General features: G+C 17.9%; 4 protein-coding genes across 4 annotated transcripts in view; 1 reads left to right on the top strand and 3 right to left on the bottom strand.

Moving 5' to 3' along the window:
• Positions 1 to 2,208: 2,208 nt before the first annotated feature.
• On the top strand, positions 2,209 to 6,618 carry PADL01_1423300 (conserved Plasmodium protein, unknown function; the record flags this gene model as incomplete). The annotated part of the gene is made up of 2 exons (XM_028684513.1): positions 2,209 to 6,397; positions 6,527 to 6,618. 2 exons carry the CDS (start codon positions 2,209 to 2,211, stop codon positions 6,616 to 6,618), a joined length of 4,281 nt encoding a protein of 1,426 aa, XP_028540584.1.
• A 372-nt stretch (positions 6,619 to 6,990) lies between these two features.
• Positions 6,991 to 11,699, bottom strand: PADL01_1423200 (conserved Plasmodium membrane protein, unknown function; the record flags this gene model as incomplete). Its single annotated transcript, XM_028684512.1, has 4 exons — positions 6,991 to 11,121; positions 11,267 to 11,346; positions 11,461 to 11,503; positions 11,652 to 11,699. 4 exons carry the CDS (start codon positions 11,697 to 11,699, stop codon positions 6,991 to 6,993), a joined length of 4,302 nt encoding a protein of 1,433 aa, XP_028540583.1.
• Positions 11,700 to 12,209: 510 nt separating this feature from the next.
• PADL01_1423100 (serine/threonine protein phosphatase 7) lies at positions 12,210 to 17,118 on the bottom strand (the record flags this gene model as incomplete). The annotated part of the gene is made up of 16 exons (XM_028684511.1): positions 12,210 to 12,333; positions 12,579 to 12,739; positions 12,823 to 12,927; positions 13,076 to 13,179; positions 13,344 to 13,700; positions 13,828 to 14,132; positions 14,299 to 14,456; positions 14,572 to 15,089; positions 15,281 to 15,361; positions 15,458 to 15,618; positions 15,751 to 15,830; positions 15,987 to 16,112; positions 16,192 to 16,287; positions 16,392 to 16,518; positions 16,629 to 16,767; positions 16,881 to 17,118. The coding sequence occupies 16 exons, from the start codon at positions 17,116 to 17,118 to the stop codon at positions 12,210 to 12,212; spliced, it is 2,880 nt and encodes a 959-aa protein (XP_028540582.1).
• Positions 17,119 to 17,803: 685 nt separating this feature from the next.
• Positions 17,804 to 20,000, bottom strand: part of PADL01_1423000 (peptidyl-prolyl cis-trans isomerase, putative) — a gene marked incomplete at both ends in the record, with an annotated part of 2,399 nt that continues 202 nt past the window's right edge. The window contains 8 exons of the mRNA XM_028684510.1: positions 17,804 to 17,836; positions 18,124 to 18,183; positions 18,267 to 18,296; positions 18,439 to 18,512; positions 18,663 to 18,717; positions 18,803 to 18,868; positions 19,001 to 19,788; positions 19,983 to 20,000. The exon at positions 19,983 to 20,000 is cut by the window's right edge and continues 202 nt beyond it. Of these exons, the coding sequence (XP_028540581.1) occupies positions 17,804 to 17,836; positions 18,124 to 18,183; positions 18,267 to 18,296; positions 18,439 to 18,512; positions 18,663 to 18,717; positions 18,803 to 18,868; positions 19,001 to 19,788; positions 19,983 to 20,000 (1,124 nt within the window). The remainder of the gene's footprint in view (positions 17,837 to 18,123; positions 18,184 to 18,266; positions 18,297 to 18,438; positions 18,513 to 18,662; positions 18,718 to 18,802; positions 18,869 to 19,000; positions 19,789 to 19,982) is intronic.

Genomic DNA, 20,000 nt, shown 5'->3' with positions numbered 1-20,000 from the left:
ATAAACAAATAAATATATTATATATAAAGAAAAATTCTTCTAAAAAAAAAAAAAAGTTAAACAAACAAATATTTTACAACATTAAAAATATAAATATATATATGTATATATATTTGGATCTAGTTGTATACATGTAATTTTTTTTTTTTTTTTTTTTTTTTCAGATTACAAGACTTTTCCCGAAAAAAAAAAAAAAAAAGAAAAGAATTTTTCTTATAAATAAGATATATTTCTAATTTTATTATTTTTAAAAAATAAAAAAAAATAATTATTAAAAATATTATATATATATATATATATATATGTATGTGCTTATTATATTCTTTATATTTTTATAATAATATATTTTCCACCTTTTTTTTTTTTTTTTTTTTTTTTTTTTTTTATGAGCATATTTTTATATATTAGAAAAAATTATGGAACCATATTATCCTCCTATATTATTTTTAGGGTAATCAAATTTAAATAAATATTAAATATATATATATATATATATATATATATATATTTATTTATTTATATTATAGAATATTATTTTTTTTGATGTTACTATATAAATGTGATTATATATAACATTATAATATATACTATATAATTTTCTTATATATAGAATAAGTGTAAAATAATAAATATATAATTAAATATATTTATATGGCGAGAAAAACGAGGTTATTACAATGTTTCTTATAATTATATACAAGAAAAAACAACACAAAAACAATATTATTAATATTATATTATGTTTTAAAATATATTATATATATATAATATTTATATATATTTTTTATATTTATACATTTTTATTTGTAGAAATATATATTAAAAGAAAAAAAAAAAAAAAAAAGCCAGAATAATAAATGCTATATTATATAAATAAGATATGATTTATATATACCTTTTTTTTTTAAATCAATATATATAAATAATATATATATTTATTTATATATATTTTAATTTCCACCATTTCCTAAATAATAAAAAGGAACAATTATAATAATAATAATATATATATATTAAATATATATATATTTTTTTAATATTATATAAATTGATCATTCTCTACATATTTATATTTGTTTTTTTGAAAAAAAATTTAATAATTTGATAAAATGCCTCAATGGATTTAAAAATAAGGTGCTATTAACCAAATATCTCTTTTTTTTTTTTTTTTTTTTATTATTATTTATAAAAAATAAAAAAATAAGAAAGTTACATAAATTAGTGTTTTTAAGTATATAAAAAAAAATTTATTCTTATAAGAGGTAATTATATAAACTTTTTTTTTTTTTTTACACAAAAAAAACACATATATATATATATATATAATATATGTGGAAAGCTACATTTTTAAAAAAATGTTTGATAAAGTACTCCCAATTCTTATAATTTCCAGATTAATAATTATATTTTAAATAAATTATTTTCCCTACATTAACTCAAAAAATAAAATAAATAAATATAAATAGATATATATATATATATTTATTTAAGATCGCTTTCTTTTATTTGTTTCTTTTTAAACATATATATATATATATATATATATATATATATATATATATGTATGTATGTATGTATGCATTCAGGTTATAATATTTAATATCTTCTAATTCCTTTTAAAGGTGGTACACTAAATATTGCACTTCCTAGCATAAGAGGCTAATTTAATAAAGGCTCATTATTATTACAATAAATAAGAACAAAAAAAAAAAAACAAAAGAAAAAAAAACAAAAAAAAAAGACATAATCTATTATTTTGTACTTAAAATATTTTAAAAGAAATTGTCAAATATTATTTGGTCTTATAATTCTCAACAATAATAATAATTATATATATATATATATATATATATATATATATATATATATACATGTTAAAAAAAAAAAATATAAATATATTTCATTAAAAACTGGCTTAAACCAATTCTAATTATACTATTCATAAAATATATATAATATATATATATATAATTATTTATAGGTTTATATATATATATATATATTTTTATCTTTGAAAGGTTAATATAAACTTGTCTTTCCTTTTTATGGAAAAAAAAAAAAAAAAAAAAAAAAAAAAGGAACATGTAATGATATTTAAAAGGTGACATAATTTTATATGTTAGCATAATATATTTTTCTTCTCCTGTTCTACACCTTTTATATTTTTATATTTTTTTATTTTTTTATTTTTTTACTTTTTATTTTTTGATGAGCGTGCCAAATAACTCCTTTTTTGTTGTAAAATCCGATGAGCAAATTTCTCGTCTCATTAAAAATTATGCAGAAGAAAGAAAAAAAAAAAAAAAAAAAATGGAACAAGAAAAGTATAACACAAGACTCGTTGGAGGTCATACGAAAAAGGTTGTAGATATAAATGACATATATAAAGATAATGATATGTATAAAAATAATAACATATATATAAATAATGATATGTATAAAAATAATGACATATATATAAATAATGATATATATAAACATAATAATAAGAATGAAAAGAAAAAAAAAATAGTAAGAAATAGTTTTATTTCAGAAAAAGAAAAATTGAACATATTAGAAAATTTGAAAAGAATAAGTATATCAAAAGATGAAGATATATTAAAGATTCAAAAAAAAAAAAATAATTTATTTTCTTGTCATTCTTTTTATATAAATCCTATAAATAAAAATGACACACAATATTATGATATAAATAAGGACAATAGGAAATATGTAAATAGTTATGATAATAATGAACAAGAAAATGATATAACAAGAGAAAAAAATAAAAAATATAATAATATTAATAATAACAATAATAATAATATTGACAATAATATTAATATTGACAATAATAATAATAATAATAATAATGTTGTAGAAAAAGAAAAATATATAAAGAATGAAAATTTATTTTTTAAAGAAGATTTCTTGAATGATCAAAAGGATAATGTGCAAAATAAAGAATATCTAAAAAAAAAGAATATGAATATAATATATGAAAACAAAATATATGACGATAATTTAAAAAAAAAAAAAAAACAGATATATAATAAATACATGTGTAACACAGAAATTTTATATAATAATAAAAAGGATCATATCAAAAAAAAATCATCTCAATATAATAACAATAATAAAAATAAAAAAACATTAGCAGCAAAAGATACCTTTTATTCCACAAGAATACAACACGATTCAAAGAAAATGATAAATTGTTTGTCACATGTAAATTTAGAAAGACGTGAAAATACAACATTAAAAGAAAAAAAAAACGAAAAGAAAATATCAACATTAAAACATATTAATGAAGAAAATCATACAGGTTATCTCAAAATGGGAGAACATAAAATATATAAAGATAACATGAACAATAAGGAAAATAATAAAAAAAATAATAATAATAATAATAAGAAAAATAAGAAAAACAAGACACATATTAATAATAATAATGATAATAATAATGATAATATTGATAAGAATCATCATTTTTATAATCATCATTCTTATAATCATCATTTTTATAGTCATAATTTATATAGTCATAATTTATATAATCATCATAAGAAAGATAATATTAATAATTCCTTTTCTACACAATATCAAAATAATACAAACAAACAAAATTGTTTTACAAATAATATCTCTAAATTAAATAATTCTTCTTTCTTAAAAAAAAATAAAGATAAAGATTATGACGATAATGTTTTCTTATCAGAGGACTTTATAAATTCTAATAATATTTTTATCAAAAATAATTCATCGAATAATTCTTTGAAACTTACCGTTTCGTCTTCATCATCCAATATTATTTCATCTGTATCTTCATATGAAACCAAGACAAAAAAAAAAAAAAATGAAAACGTAAATACAATTGATGTTATAAAAGAGAATGATAATCATAATAATAGTCATCACAAAATTGAAAACATACAAAAAATTAATAGCATAGATAAAAACATGCATTATGAAGAAAATAATATGGACAGAAATGAACACATTAAAAAAGAAACAACACATAATAATGATAATAATAATAATGATAATAATAATAATAATAATAATAATGATAATAATAATAATAATGATAATAATAATAATAATAATGATAATAATAACTCTACAACTTATATATTTCAAAATAACATGAACAAAGATATATTTAATACATGCAATAAGGAAAATAAAAATATAGCAATCACCAAATTAAATATATCAGATAATATTATAAAATATATTAAAGTTCTAAAAAAATTAAAAAGAAATATATTATACATATTAAACAAGTGTATACAAACAGATGATGTAAAGAAAAAAACACATTTTTATAAATATAAATATTTTATCAAGTTTATGAAGGAAATGAAAAAAATAATAATAAAAAATAAAAAAATAAAAAATAACATCTTCTACAAACAATCCAAAAATAAAGAAAAGAATATTTATTATATATTTTTAGAATCTAATCAAAATGTTTTGTTGGTTCAAAAATTTTTTAAAAAAAAAAAAATCTTAATAAAATATATAAATCAATTATTTGAAAAACATGTTCTTCCTTCTTATAACATTTTTGATGAAAATGAGATCAATCAAACAAATTTGGAAAAAATAAAAAAAGAAAAAAAAAAATTTCTTGATAAAATGCTTAGTTTAAAAATAAAGTTATTAAAAAATATGGATATACTACAATTACTTCCAAAATATATGAAAGAAGAAATATATTTTACAAATAATAAATATGAAAATATTAACCACACTAATGATATATATCCTAAACAGAATATGTCTTGTGAGCATTTTTTACACTCTTCAAATGATAAAGACGAACAAGAAGAACCCTACAATTTGGATTCTCAATATGAATCACAAAAAAATCATTCATCATCTCTAAAGGAAATAAATCGATATTATTCAGAGAAACATAAAAAGAATTATAAAAATGATAATAAAAGTGATAATAAAAGTGAAAACAAAAGTGATAACAAAAGTGATAAACCAAATTGTAGTTATATATATCCAGGCAAATCATCATCTCTTTTATACTCATCAAATGTAAAAAAAAACATGAACCATAATAATAATAAAAAGAAAATAAAAAATAATGAATACAATAACATTAACATTAAAGACAAAAATAATTACAATAACAGTAACAATACGAACAACCAAAATTATAGAAATTCTAATTCCAATTTTTTTTTTTCAAAAAATACAAAATTAATTAACACTTTATCGGATGACAAAAAAAAACAAAAGTTTCCACATAAACCAAAAAATTCAAACAAACAAATAAATATACTCCAGAAACAAAAAGATAATCAAATTAATAATTTTGAAGAAGATAAAAAAAAAAATACCCTTATAGTTCAAACAAACGAAAAAAAGGTAGTTGATCTGGTATGTAACGAAAATGAAAAAATGGCTAGTCAAATAAATGAAATAAATCAAATAAATCATATAAATCATATAAATATTAAAAACAATTTTAAAAATGAAATGACTACGACTAAAATATTAGAAAACATATCAAATGTAAATATATCAAATGATATATTAACAAATGATATATTAGCAGTTGAAAAATTATCAAATATGGCTGCAATAAATAAAGAACAAATAAACCATTTAGAATTAAATAAAATAAGAAACACAAAAGAAGTAACACACAACAATTTAAATAACATATCCAGTAGATATACAGGTATTAATAAAAACATTGTTGAAAATAATAACTTATATCATAATTTAATAGACCACCAGGATAAATTTATTAATTTGAAAAAGCAAGATAATTTATACTGTCCTTATAATAATGTAAATCCAAGAAATAATAATATAATGAATTTTTCTAATATTGATAACATTAAAATTAATATTATTAATAATAATATTCAAGATAATTTAAAAGAAAAGAATTATTATTTAATTGAGGAAAATGAAAAGAAATATAAAGATATGAATATAAATAATATGGATATACAGCAAACTCGTTTCAATCAAAATAATGAACATGTAATAAATAATAAAATTAAAATAATAAAAAATAATAAAAAATTTTTATGTGATACTGATACTGTGTTTTATGAAAATAATATACGTCCAGTAAAAATAATTCAAAAAAGAGGAAATAACTATAATATAATTAATAAAATTAAAAAAAATATATTCAAAAATTATAATAATGCACTTGTTTTCTTGAAAAAACAAATATATAAAACAAATTGGTTAATTCATAAAAATAAAAAAAAATTATGGAAAAACCCATATATACATCGTTTACAACAAAAAATCAAATATCATCTAGATAATTTCAAATCTATGTCTCATTCCTTTTCTTCTAATATCAAACAAAATTATTTCAATAATATACAACCATATAATGAAAAAATACACAAAATAAATCACATCATATATAAAGGTAAATTTTATATATATAAAAAATATATATATATATATATATATATATATATATGGATTTTTTCTTATAAAATTGTGAGTTAATATAAATATATATATATATATATATATATATATATATTTTTAATAGGTCCTTATATAAATTCAAAAGTATGTCATTTATCCCCACAAAATGTTTCGAATGTAGGATCACCCATCATATTTAGAAGAAGAAAAATATAAAAAAAAATAAACAACATGAAATATTTCTACATGTGTATGCTCTTAAAATATATATATATAAATATATATATATACTACATATATTTATATATATATAATTTATTTAATATATATTCATAAGTAAAATTAATTATATAACCCACATATCATATTTTATATACATTTTAATTATTTTATTTAATTTTCTAATTTTTTTATATGAACAAGTAAGGTTGTTTTCAAAAAAAAAAAAAAAAAAAAAAAAAATATTTGGCTAGCTATATATATAAATTAATTAAATAGTAATTATATTAACACACATACATACATATATATATTTGTGTGTTATTCCCTCTTTGATTTTTCTTTATTTTTTGTGTTAACCATCTTTATTTATATATCATAATTATTCTCATAAAAGTAGAGCTGCATATAATTTATTATTTTCACAAAACGAATTGAAAATGTATCTAAAAAATGTTGTGGTATAATTTTTGCATTTAAAGGTATATTAATTAAATATACAATACTTCTAAAAAGTGATGATAAAAAGAATAGTAGAATACATAGGATATAAATAAGACCAGAGAGTAATGCATTATCTAAAATATACACATCTAATAATAAGAGAAAAGTTAGAAAAAAGAATAAATTAAATATATATAAAGATTTCATTAAGATATTATGATAAGAAAAATTTGTATTAATAATTTTATCTTTATAGATTTTTTTTTTATATTTGATTAGTTTATTTGATATAATTTTTTTAGTATTTAAATTATTCCTATATGGTATTATATAATGTATGTTTGTTATCTTTTTCTTTTTTTTGAATTTATATTTATTCATTATCAAATATTTATGTTTGAATATATTTAAATTATTAATATATTTATTAAATAATAAATATTGTTTATATCTTTTTTTGAAAGAAATAATATTCTTGTATATATATCCAAATTTTGAGCAGTAGAGATTGGTTTTGAATTTATCTGTAAGGAGGTGTATATTTTTTTTTTTTAATAATAATTCATGTATTTGATAGTATGAATAATAAAATATATCATTATTATGATTATTATATTTATTATTATTATTATTATTATTATTATTATTTTTTTTTGTTTGTTTGTTTTTATGAGTATTGGACTTATTGATAATAATAATATTATCATCACTAGATATAATATTAAATATTTTTACATTTGAGATATATATTTCTTTCTTTATATGTGTTTGTTTTATTAAGTTCAAATAAATATTAAAAGTTAATTTATGGTAGCATTGATTTAAATTAGGCAGTTTATAATATTTCTTATTTTTTATGGATATATATTTTTCTTTTTCTATGAAAACTTCATTTTTGTTTATCTTATCTATTTTGTTATATAAATAAATAATATCTTGTGAGCATTCTATTTTTTGAGAATACATAGAGTAATCATAATGATAATGTGTATGAGACATTGAAATTAGATCATCAATATCATTATGATATGAATCTGTTGAGGATAAGTACTGTTGAAACACATTATCATAATCATATAAATTTAAAATATTATTAATATATTTGATATTGAAAATATATTTTGTTTTATTTATCTTGTTTTTATTATTTTGAAATAGAATGACTTCCTTTTTATTTTTCATAATAAGATCTTTATATGTAACTTTATTTTTTTGAATCTTTTTTGTAATTTGTTTTTCTTGTCCATTTGTATTTAAGATGATATAATTACTAATCACACAACAACAGACACAACAATAATAATAATGATAATAATGATAATAGTAGTTGTTGTAGTTGTTGTAGTAGTAGTTGTTGTAGTAGTAGTTGTTGTTGTAGTTGTTGTTGTAGTTGTTGTTGTAGTGTTCATTTGTGTGGTCTGTATTTTTTCTTAAATCATTTTGATAATTATAATTTTTATTTATTTTTAGTTGAAATATATCGTTAATATAAAAATATTTATTATTTAAAAAGTAAATTTTAAATAATTCATCATAATTTATTTTCTTCATATAAAAAATATATAAAGGAATAAAATAATTATCATCATAATTTAGAATACCTATGATTTTATTCAATTTATTTTGAGAGGATATTATTTGTATAATTGTAGAATCCATTTTTTTCGAAATATACATATTAATATTATAATATATGTTTGTTTGTATTTCTTGTTTTGTTTTTAATTTATTATTTTTAAAATTATTATTCATATCATTATTACATTTATTATTATTTGTTATTATATCACATTGTGTGTATGCATTATTATATATTTTATTATTTTTAATTTGTTTATTATTTATTACCATATGTTTTATATTTTCTTCACACTGGTTATATATACCTTTTACAGTTAAGTCATATTCAGAAATATTTGGATATATTAATATATTTTTATGATAAGATTCTTTTGATGTATAATAACATCTGTTTGTTATTTTATTATGTTTAATATTAAATTGTTTATTATTTATATTGAAACAATTTTTTTTTATATTTTTTCTTTCATCTGATGAATATATTTCATGTGCGGAATTGTTTTGTAATGTACTAGCTATAGGTATATTAAGATCCTCTGATAATTGTTGTATATCCTTATTTTTTAAGGAAATCTTTGAATTTGTTTTTGATTGTAACTTGTTAGTTTTTAAATAATCTTTTTTTTCTATCACCCTGCATGTTTTTTTGATAAAGCTTTTAAATGGTTTGCTCTCAATTGTTTTGTCTTCAATATTATGTTGTTTACTATCATTATGTTTGTTACTATCATTATGGTTGTTACTTTCATTATGATTTAATAAAATTTTTTTTTGTTTAATTATATAATTTAATTCTTCATTTTTTTTGATGATAATTGTTTTTTCTATTTCCATAAGTGCAATTTTATTTTTTAATTTTTGTATGACATTATTATAATTTTTAAGTTTTTCATTTTCTTTTTTTAATTCCATATAATTCATTTTTAATTTATCATATTCTTGTGTGTGTTGTTCATTTAATTTATGTTGATTAATATGTTGTTGAATTTTTTTATTTAACTTTTTTTGTATATCATTATTTGTTTTTTGGAATATTTGAAATTCTTTATATAAATAATATAATCTTATATATATATTATTTGTTTTTAAAAAATAAATACCAAATGATATATAAGTAAGATATAATAATATAATAATCATATTAATACATTTTTTTTTTAACTCTTCATGTTTACTTCTTCTAATATAATGCATATATTTAAATAATGATTCACATACTTTATTTATATTGTCATAACTAAAGGCATGATTTATATCATCCATGTTATAATCATATATAGATTTTTGTTCTTTTAAATTATAAAATATATTATTATAAATTGGAAAGATATTGGAAGGATTGTCAAAATGTTTGTCAACTTTATAAGATGGATTGTTTGACATATTGTTATACATATTATTAGACATATTATTAGACATATTGTTTGATATTTTTAAATTATTATTATTTTTTATATTCTCATTATCATGATACATATCAACTGTTCCATTTTCATCATCACTTGAATTAAAACAACTGTCAGTATTCATACATTTTTTTTTTTTTTTTTTTTCGTCTTCTTCCTTATGAATACATTTTAATAACATATTATCTGATGTGTTATATTTAGATACATGGTCTTCTTTTAATTTTTTACAAAATGAAAAAACAGTTTCATCACTCATGATATTATTTATATGTTTTATTTCTCTTCCCGTATTTTTAATGTCATATAAAATTTTAGGGTCATTTATTTTTTCAGTCATACAACTATTAGATCTCAGTTTAGTAAGCTTCATTTTTTTGTCTTTCTTTTTTTTAAGACATGAAAAATTTGTTCTATATATATTTTTCATATTATTCATATTATTCATATTATCCATATTTTTATATTCACCTTCTTCTCTTATACATTGAAATAAAAAAATTAATAATAAAATAAATTCTTTTACTATAGGATGGTTATTAAACATTTTATGATCACTTATCATAATTTTTAACGTTTCTTCTATAGCTTTGCATTTTTTATATTTTATATACTTGACATAAAAATTATCATCATCATCATTAATATTAATAACATCATATTTATCATATGTATTATTATGTATCTTGTCCTTATCACAATATATGCTATGATTATTATTATTACGAGTAATAATAATATTATTATTATTATTTTTATTACTACTTGTAATACTATTCATATCATTATTTTTATTTTCATACTTCTTAATATCATCAAAATCCTTGTCAATAATATCTTCGATATTTCCACTTGTAAACTTTTCATATTCAGAACATACTTTCTCCCATTCAATATCTGAGATAATATTATCACTGCTATTTTGTTTTACTTCAAGTTCATAATCGTCATAGTCATCAAAATCATCACCCTTATTATTATTATTATTATCATATATACCACCCTTATTATTATTATCATCATATGTACCACCCTTATTATTATTTTCTTCTATCACGTCCATTCCTAGCTACAATAAGAGGGAAGCAGGGAAAAAAAAAAAAAAAAAAAAAGAGACACAAGTGTGTCATTTGAAAGGAATACACACACATACATATATACATATATATATATTTATTTATTTATATTTATTTACATATTAATTTATTTATTACGTTGATTAAATTTTGGACGTTCCAAGGACTATCACCAAGTTTTTCTTTTATATTTAAAATTACAGTTTTGTCAGCAATTCCTATAACAAATAAAATAAAAAAATTAACACATAATCATATATACATAAATATATATATATATATATATATATATATATATATATATATTTATTTATTTATTCATTTTTGTGAACCCGAGTCCATTAGATCGTTTGTGTCGACAGTATCTGATCCTTTCTATATATATATAAATTAAAAAATATTAATATATTTATATTTTCTCCCATATATATACAACATATAATATGTATCCCTTACTACACAATATATAAACATAAATGTTTATATATAAACACATTTATCTATTTTTTTTTTTTTTTTTTACGGATAAGTTAGTCAAGAATAATTTCAACTCATCTATAATCCTAGACATCTTAAAAAAAAAATACTCTTATATGTTTCTATCTACTTTTTCATAATATATTGTTTTATAAATGTATAAGTACTTATTAGGTTTATATCATAACAACAAGAAAAAAAAAAAATTTCAACATATATATATAAAGAGAGATAGAAATAGAGATAGAGAAAAAAAAAAGAAAAAAAAAATGATATTATAAATTATAATAATTCCACAATAAAAAAATTAACAAAGATATTAAATGATAATTAAGTATATGATAAGAATTATATTTATGTATATGGTAAAAAAAAAAAAATAAAAAAATATCAAAACGGTTAGACTTGTATTGTTATATGCTTTTATTTCGTTATATATGTAATTTTCTTTTTTCCCTTTTTGTAGATACACAAAAAAAAAAAAAAAAAAAAAATAATAATAATAATAAATAAATAAATAAATAAATAAATATATATATATATATATATATATATATATATATAATGATAAAATAAAAAAATTAAAAACGATATATTAGAAAGCTTAATTATTTGAATATATATATGTAGGTTTGAAAGAGTTGAAGAATTCAACATAATCCACTTTATCATCTGTTTCGACTGTATAAGCTAGTAAATCAATTTGTTCATCTGTTAAAGGCTTGTTCCTAAAATGGGGAAATAAAAAAAACAAATATATAAATATAGACAAAAAAAAATATATATATATATATATTTATTTATTTATTTATATGTTATATTCATTTATGTGTGGTTTTCAAAAAAAATTCTTAATTACACATATGTTCACATATTTACTTTCTATAATCATAAATTACTCTATTTAATATTTTATATGAACATACTTTTTTTTTTTTTTTTTTTTATTTATTCTTTTCCATATAAAACTTACATTTCAAAATTATGCTCTTGTAATATTTTATTCAATTCCAATAGTATATATCTAAAATGTATGCTTGTTATTTTTCCTTGCATTGTATCTTCTAAATATTTCATGCATTTTTTTAAGGCAACCTTATTCTCATATATTACCGTACATATGTGACACCATATCTATAAAAAATATAAAATAAAATAAAAAATTAAAAATTAAAAATAAAAAATATGTAATCATATATATATATATTTTTTATTACCTCGTCTACGTATGAATATTTACTCTTATTAACCACATAAAATGCTTGTAAAAACTCCAAGAAATTTATCTTTGATGATTTTGTTATGTCTATCGATTTGGCTAGCTAAAATTATACAAAAAAAAAAAAAAAAAAAAAAAATATATATAAATATATATATAAATATACATATATATATACATATATACATATATACACACATATATTTATTATTTAATATATGCTCTTATATAACTTTTTTGCTTCATCTTACCTCCATAAGAATATCATCATCAACTTCAAATTCTACTTCTTTACTTATTTTGTTCATGTCGAAATTTTTAATTGCCTTGACAAAATCGTTATAATCCAAATAGCCTACAAAAATGAAATAAAATAAAATAAGAATAAATGATAATAAATATATCAACACATAAAAAAATAATACTTAAAAGTGTAAAAATAAATGTAACATACATATATAAATTTATTATTATATTATATTATATTTATTTTTTTTTTTTTTTTTTCAAAAAATTTACCATTTCCAAAGTTGTCGTAGTTTTTAAATTTCTGAAATAAAGCAACCGATTTGATTACACTAGATCGTTTTCTCCTCTCAGAATTATGTCTTTCATTATTTTCTTCATAAAATTTATAATGATAATTAGCTGTATCTGCACTGTCTGATAAAATATGTTTGCCTATCGTTTCGATTAGTTTTTTTATTTTTTCATTATTTACATAATCTTTATTTATTGATAAACGATAACATACACGCATTTTACCAATAAATTCGGCAACATCGATTTTATCATTTTCTTGTAAATTTTTGTTATTACATAAGGAATTACTATTTATTAGTCTGACCAATATTCTTATTTGTTCATTGGATAAATCTGTGGTATAATATAAAAATGGATATATACACAAATGTGACAATGAAAATATATATATATATATATATATATATATATATACATATTTATATATATACATATATATTTATATATATATATATTTTACCTATATTTAGGTCCCTTAAGACCTGCTCAAATTCAGCAAAGGATACTTTTCCATCTAAATTTTTATCAAACACCATAAGTGTCTCTCTTAAACTTAAATCAGCTTTTAATAAAGCTTCATATAAATGTTCAAAACATTCATTTTTCCATTCTGTATTTAAAAATTTTTCATTTGGTGCATAATTTATTTTAAATCTGCTTAAAATGTTATTATAATTCACATGATAATCCTCCATCATTTTTAATTTCCTACATAAATATATCCATGGAACCTTTTTAGTCTTGCTCAACTTTCCTAACTCTTCCCTTTTAATAAAATAAATAAAAAAAAATAAATAAATAAATAAATGTTTCATATTATAAAATTATATGAACATAAAATAAATAATGTTTCCACATAAAACGTAATATTTTTACATACATACATATATATATATATATATATATGTGTTTACACTTTTTATTTTATTACTTCCATATGTTTATGTGGACTACTCCTTTTTTGTCTTTATCTTGTTTGTATAAACTATTCCATAAAGAATTTTTTTCATTACATATTATGGTACTTAAACAATTTATGATATCATTCATAAGTCCTTCTGTTGACAACTTGTTATTGTTCTTTTGTTCCTACAAAAAAAAAAAAAAAAAAAAAAAAAATACACAAACACAAAAACATATATATATATATATATATATATATATGTATAAATATATATATATATTTATTTATTTGTGTGCTTACATTTTTTTCCAGCTCCACTATTTTTGAACAGTGTAGTACTTTTTCTCTCAATTTTTGATTTTCCTCAAAAGTCTCTCTTATAACTTCAAGGGAAGGAGACATATATTCTTGCACTTCGAATGTAAGATCTTGATTAAATATAATAGCAGCTCCTAGATTTTTTATTTTGTTACAATAATTTGAAGCAGAAAAAAGAGTTATACATTTCCCTTCATGATGACTTTCAATACCTTTTAAAGTTTTAGGTACTTGATGAGATCTTATCAAAATATCTAAATTATTGTTTTTTAAAAAAGTTTCTGTTACATCAGGTCCGAATGTTATACAATTATTTCCTCGTGCATTTCCTCCTATTCCATCTTTTTTTTGAGGATCTGACCATAACAAATCAAAAATTACTATATCTTCATATAGTTCAGGATGAAGGATTTCTTGTTTCTTTCTATCAAGTTCGTCGATTTCTTTCAGTGTTAAATCTTGATATCTAGATAAACCTCCATGTACAACAAATATTTGATCTATAACAAAAATTAAAAAATAAAGGGGCAACCATATTAGTGCATATGTATTTTGTCGATCACGAAATATTAAACAATGTATTTATTTTAAAAGAAATGTGTAAATATAAATATATATATATATATTTTTTTTTTTTTTTTTTTTTTTTTTTTTTTTTTTTTTTTTTTTTTTTTTTGGCTAGCTATCTTACTTTGTATATTAACGGCTAGTCCTAGTAGCTCAAATATATTTTGAAAGAGATCAAAAATTGTGTTATCATATTTTGAAAGAACTATAAAGGGATAAATATAAAAAATATATGTATATATGTACATATATATATATATATATATATATGTATATATTTTAATTTTTTCTTTTATGTTACCTTCGTTGTAAAATCCATAAACCTCGTTCATATAAGAACATTCGTGATTACCCCTATTAATTATAACACTATCATTACAGCTTAATTTAAAAATAAATAACAAGATGAATATTTCCGTTGCATTTTCTCCTCTATCTGCTATATCGCCATTAAAAATATATCTGTAAAAAAGGGTGGTTACACATATATATATATATATATATATATATATATATATATATATATATATATGTATATATTTGTAAACACATTAATGTGGGGATGAATAGTTCCATATTATTTTATTTATTTACATATTTGTGGATGATGGTATTCCAAATCTATTGAACAGCCATAGAACATCATGAAGTTGCCCATGAACATCTCCTAATATCTTCATTAAGAAAATGAAAAAAAACACACATATATATAAATATATATATATTATAAATGTGTGACATATAGGTGAAACATATTCATCCGATGTTTTTATATATATATATATTTTTATTTATTTATTAATTTAATTTTCATTTTTTTTTATGTTTACAATTAATTTAGTGTCTTTGGACTTTTTCGACATGTCTAGGTTTATAACGGAGCTTTTTATATTTTCTTCGAGCATTTTTTTTGTTTTTATCAAAACTTTGTGAACCAAATTGTATGGCAATATTATCTAAATGGAAAAGAATATAAATATAAATAAATAAATATATATAAATATATATATATATATATATATATATATATTTTACCTCTTTGGATGTTAAGAAAAAGTGAAACATTTCTGTAGCAAAAGTGCGATCAATTTTGTCTTTTAATCTTGGAACATTTTCGTTATAAGCAGAGGACTTCAAAAAAAAAAAAAAAATAAAATGAACAAATATAAATATAAATATAAATATATATATATATATATATATATATATATATTTTATCATGTGAATAAAATTACCTCATAAGATGTTGTAGAAACTCGAGAGAATTGATTAGAATTGCTAGAAAAACATTTTGATGGGAATTGAATTATACCTTTTTTGATATCCCTTTTTATTGTTTTGATTAAGGGTTTATAAATTTCGCTACAATAAAAATAATCAAAAATATTTTTAAAATGTGCCAAGTGAATATATAAATAAATAAATAAATAAATATATATATATATATATATATATATTTTTTATGTTTATACTCATGATTATTAAGGGTTATATATTCATGTATGTGATCAAATTTTCTCCACACAGTGCAACAAACAAAAGAATGAAAACTTTTTCTTCCTTGATATCCTCTGAACATTTTCTGAATCATAATACAAGCGCTTTCTTCATCTAAAACGATATGAACATATAACATATATATATATATAACATATATATAACATATATGTTGTTATATACATACAATAAGTATCTTTATTCTTTTTATTTTTTATAATATTTACCACTATATGGTTTAATAGAACTATGAGAACACATTATAACCAGTTCATCATTTTGAGTTGTATATATTTTTTCTTTTCTATAAGTCCCATCAGAATAACCTTTTTTATTTACATATTTCCCTATATATATTTTATTTGATTGTATTTCAGATTTTACGTTTTCAACATTTTGAATACTTTCTATTATAGCTTTATGACCATATATCATAACAACATCTTCAATGTTGTAACTTTCCATTCTTTTTCTTTCAATATATAATCATTAATTATAAAAAAAAAAAAAATATATATATAAATATATATATATATATATATAAATAATTATATATATAAAAAAAAAAAAAAAAAAAAAAATTAAATTAATAAATCATTGTAATGCTGTCATTTCACAGTTGTTATAAATATGTATATAATTTTTTAATTAAAAAAAAAAAAAAAAAAAAAAAAAAATTGCGGTTACATTTTATAGTACATTTTTTTATTTAATATATTATATTTTATGTTATTTTTTTATTTAATATATTATATTATATTGTATTATATTATATTATTTTTTTTTTTTTTTTTTTTTTTTTTGTAGAACAATTCTATTGTGTACCAGGAAATTTTTAATTGCACACAGTATAATAAAATTTTATTTATTTTATTTTTTTATAAAAAATTAAATATATATAAACATATATATAATATATATATAATATATATAATTTTTCAAAAAAAAAAAAGAAAAAAAAAAAAGCAAATTAGAACAATTAAAAATAAATATTTTTAAAAATATACAAATAAATAGAATAAAAAAATAAATATATACAAAAATATATATATTGGTAAAATTCGTATACATATTGTCTATTATTATTATTAAGATATATTTTTTCTTTTTTTTTTAATTCCTTATTATTTCCTATTGACCGTCATGAATATTATTTAAATTCATTCTTTTGTTTTAAATATTTCTACGTTAAAAAAAAAAAAAAAAATATACATATATATTATATACATATATATATATATATATATATATATATATATATATATATATATTATATATATGTTTAAATATGACTTCATTTTTCAAGTGCAAATAAAAATGTAATTTTTTTTTCTTTATAAAAATATCCTAATTTAACAACTTAACAAAATTTACAAACACAAGATAATATTATATATATATAATACAAACATTAATATATATATATGTATATTTATTTATTTATTTATATATATATTAATCTTTATATACCTCTGAGTTATATTTGGAGTGATAACTATTTTTTTTTTCGCGCTCCATAGTATCTACCATCTAAAAAAAGATTAATTCATAATATATAGAAACACACACAGTATATAATATATATATATGTGAACATAATTTTTATATCTTACGTTTTTCTTAACATCCTCAAATTCATAAGCCTATAAAAGTATAAAAAATAATAAAATAAATAAATAAATAAATAAATAAATAAATAAAGAATGAAAGAAATAAAAGAAAAGAGAATGTCATCTATGTTACATTTGTTAATATATATATTTTTTTTTATCCATGTAATATTACATTAGATGAGTCAATATGAAATTTTAATCCACTTTTATTCAACCAATTATATTTTGTAGATTCGTCATTGTTTTCTATAAAAAAAAATATATATATATAAATATATTTATATATATATTTATATATTTATATATATATTTATATATTTATATATATATTTATATATTTATGTGTCTTCTCATTTTATATCATATATGGCTTTAAATTCTGTCCATTTTTATCACCTTTTGAAAACAGGTCCTTCAAGCGATTGTCAAAGTCTTGCAGTTTTTTCAAAGACTAAAAAATGAAATATGATCACACACATATATATATATATATATATATATATCATAACTTATATTATATTATATTCAATAGTTACCAATTTTTCTCTCTCCTTTTTAGACATCTTGTTATACTTTTTCATATTCTTTAAATACTCTTCATCCTATAAATAAATATACATAAATATATATCTTGACATATAAATAAAATGACAATATTTATTCCTTGTCAGTAAATATCATTTCATTTTTTTTTTTTTTTTTTTTTTTTTTTTTTTTTTTTTTTTTTATATTACCATATTAATTATATCCTTTATGGATGATGTTGTTTTATTTTTTTTCCTACTTGACTTTTCTATATCACTCGTTCTTTTTTTTAGTATGTTTATTTTGTCTTCAGTTGTTCTCTTATTTTTTTCATCTACTTTGATATCATCCTCATTATTGTCATCTAATTTGATATCTCCCTCATTATTGTCATCTACTTTGATATCATCCTCATTATTGTCATTTACTTTGATATCTTCTTCTTTATTGACATCCTCTTTAATATCTTGCACATTTCCAGATTTATCATATGACATATTTATATGTTTAACCTTTTGATCCTTATCTCCTCTGAAAAACATTTCCGAGTCATCACTTAATTCCCCATCACAATGAAAGGATAAAAGGTTTCCTTCTTTTTTTTGTTTTTTTGTTTTATTTAAATATTCATTTTTATTTTTTATATTATCATTTTTTGTATTATATTCATAATTAGTAATTGGAACTAAATGATGAAATGGATTTTCAATAATTTTAACATATTCAATATATGGAATATCTTCAATTGGCTTATCATGTTTATTTGTTTTTATATTATTAAATTTTAATAAATTATAAATACTATGTTTAGCTACTTTACCAAATAAGGTACTCTTATTATTTAAATATTCGACTTTATCTAATGTAATAAAAAATTGACTTCCATTCGATGGTGTGTCTATATTTAAATTTGCAAATGATAAACATCCGCAGTATAAAAATTTTAATCTACTGTTATATTCATTCTCAAACGGTTTACTGAATGCATACTCATTATCTAGAAGACAAACAAAATAAAAACAAACATATAAATGTAAATATAAATGTATATACATAAATATATAAACATATTAATACATATACATATTAATACATATTAATACATATCAATACATATTAATACATATTAATACATATTAATACAAATTAATATTGTGTATCCCATTTTTCTCTCATATTTTTCAATATTACGCAATCCTGTATTTGTGT

This window comes from Plasmodium sp. gorilla clade G2 (genome assembly GCF_900097015.1).
Source record: "Plasmodium sp. gorilla clade G2 genome assembly, chromosome: 14".
NCBI lineage: Eukaryota > Apicomplexa > Aconoidasida > Haemosporida > Plasmodiidae > Plasmodium > Plasmodium adleri (nom. inval.).
The sequence above is the reverse complement of the archived record's forward strand: the minus strand, read 5'-3'. Positions and strand labels throughout refer to the sequence as shown.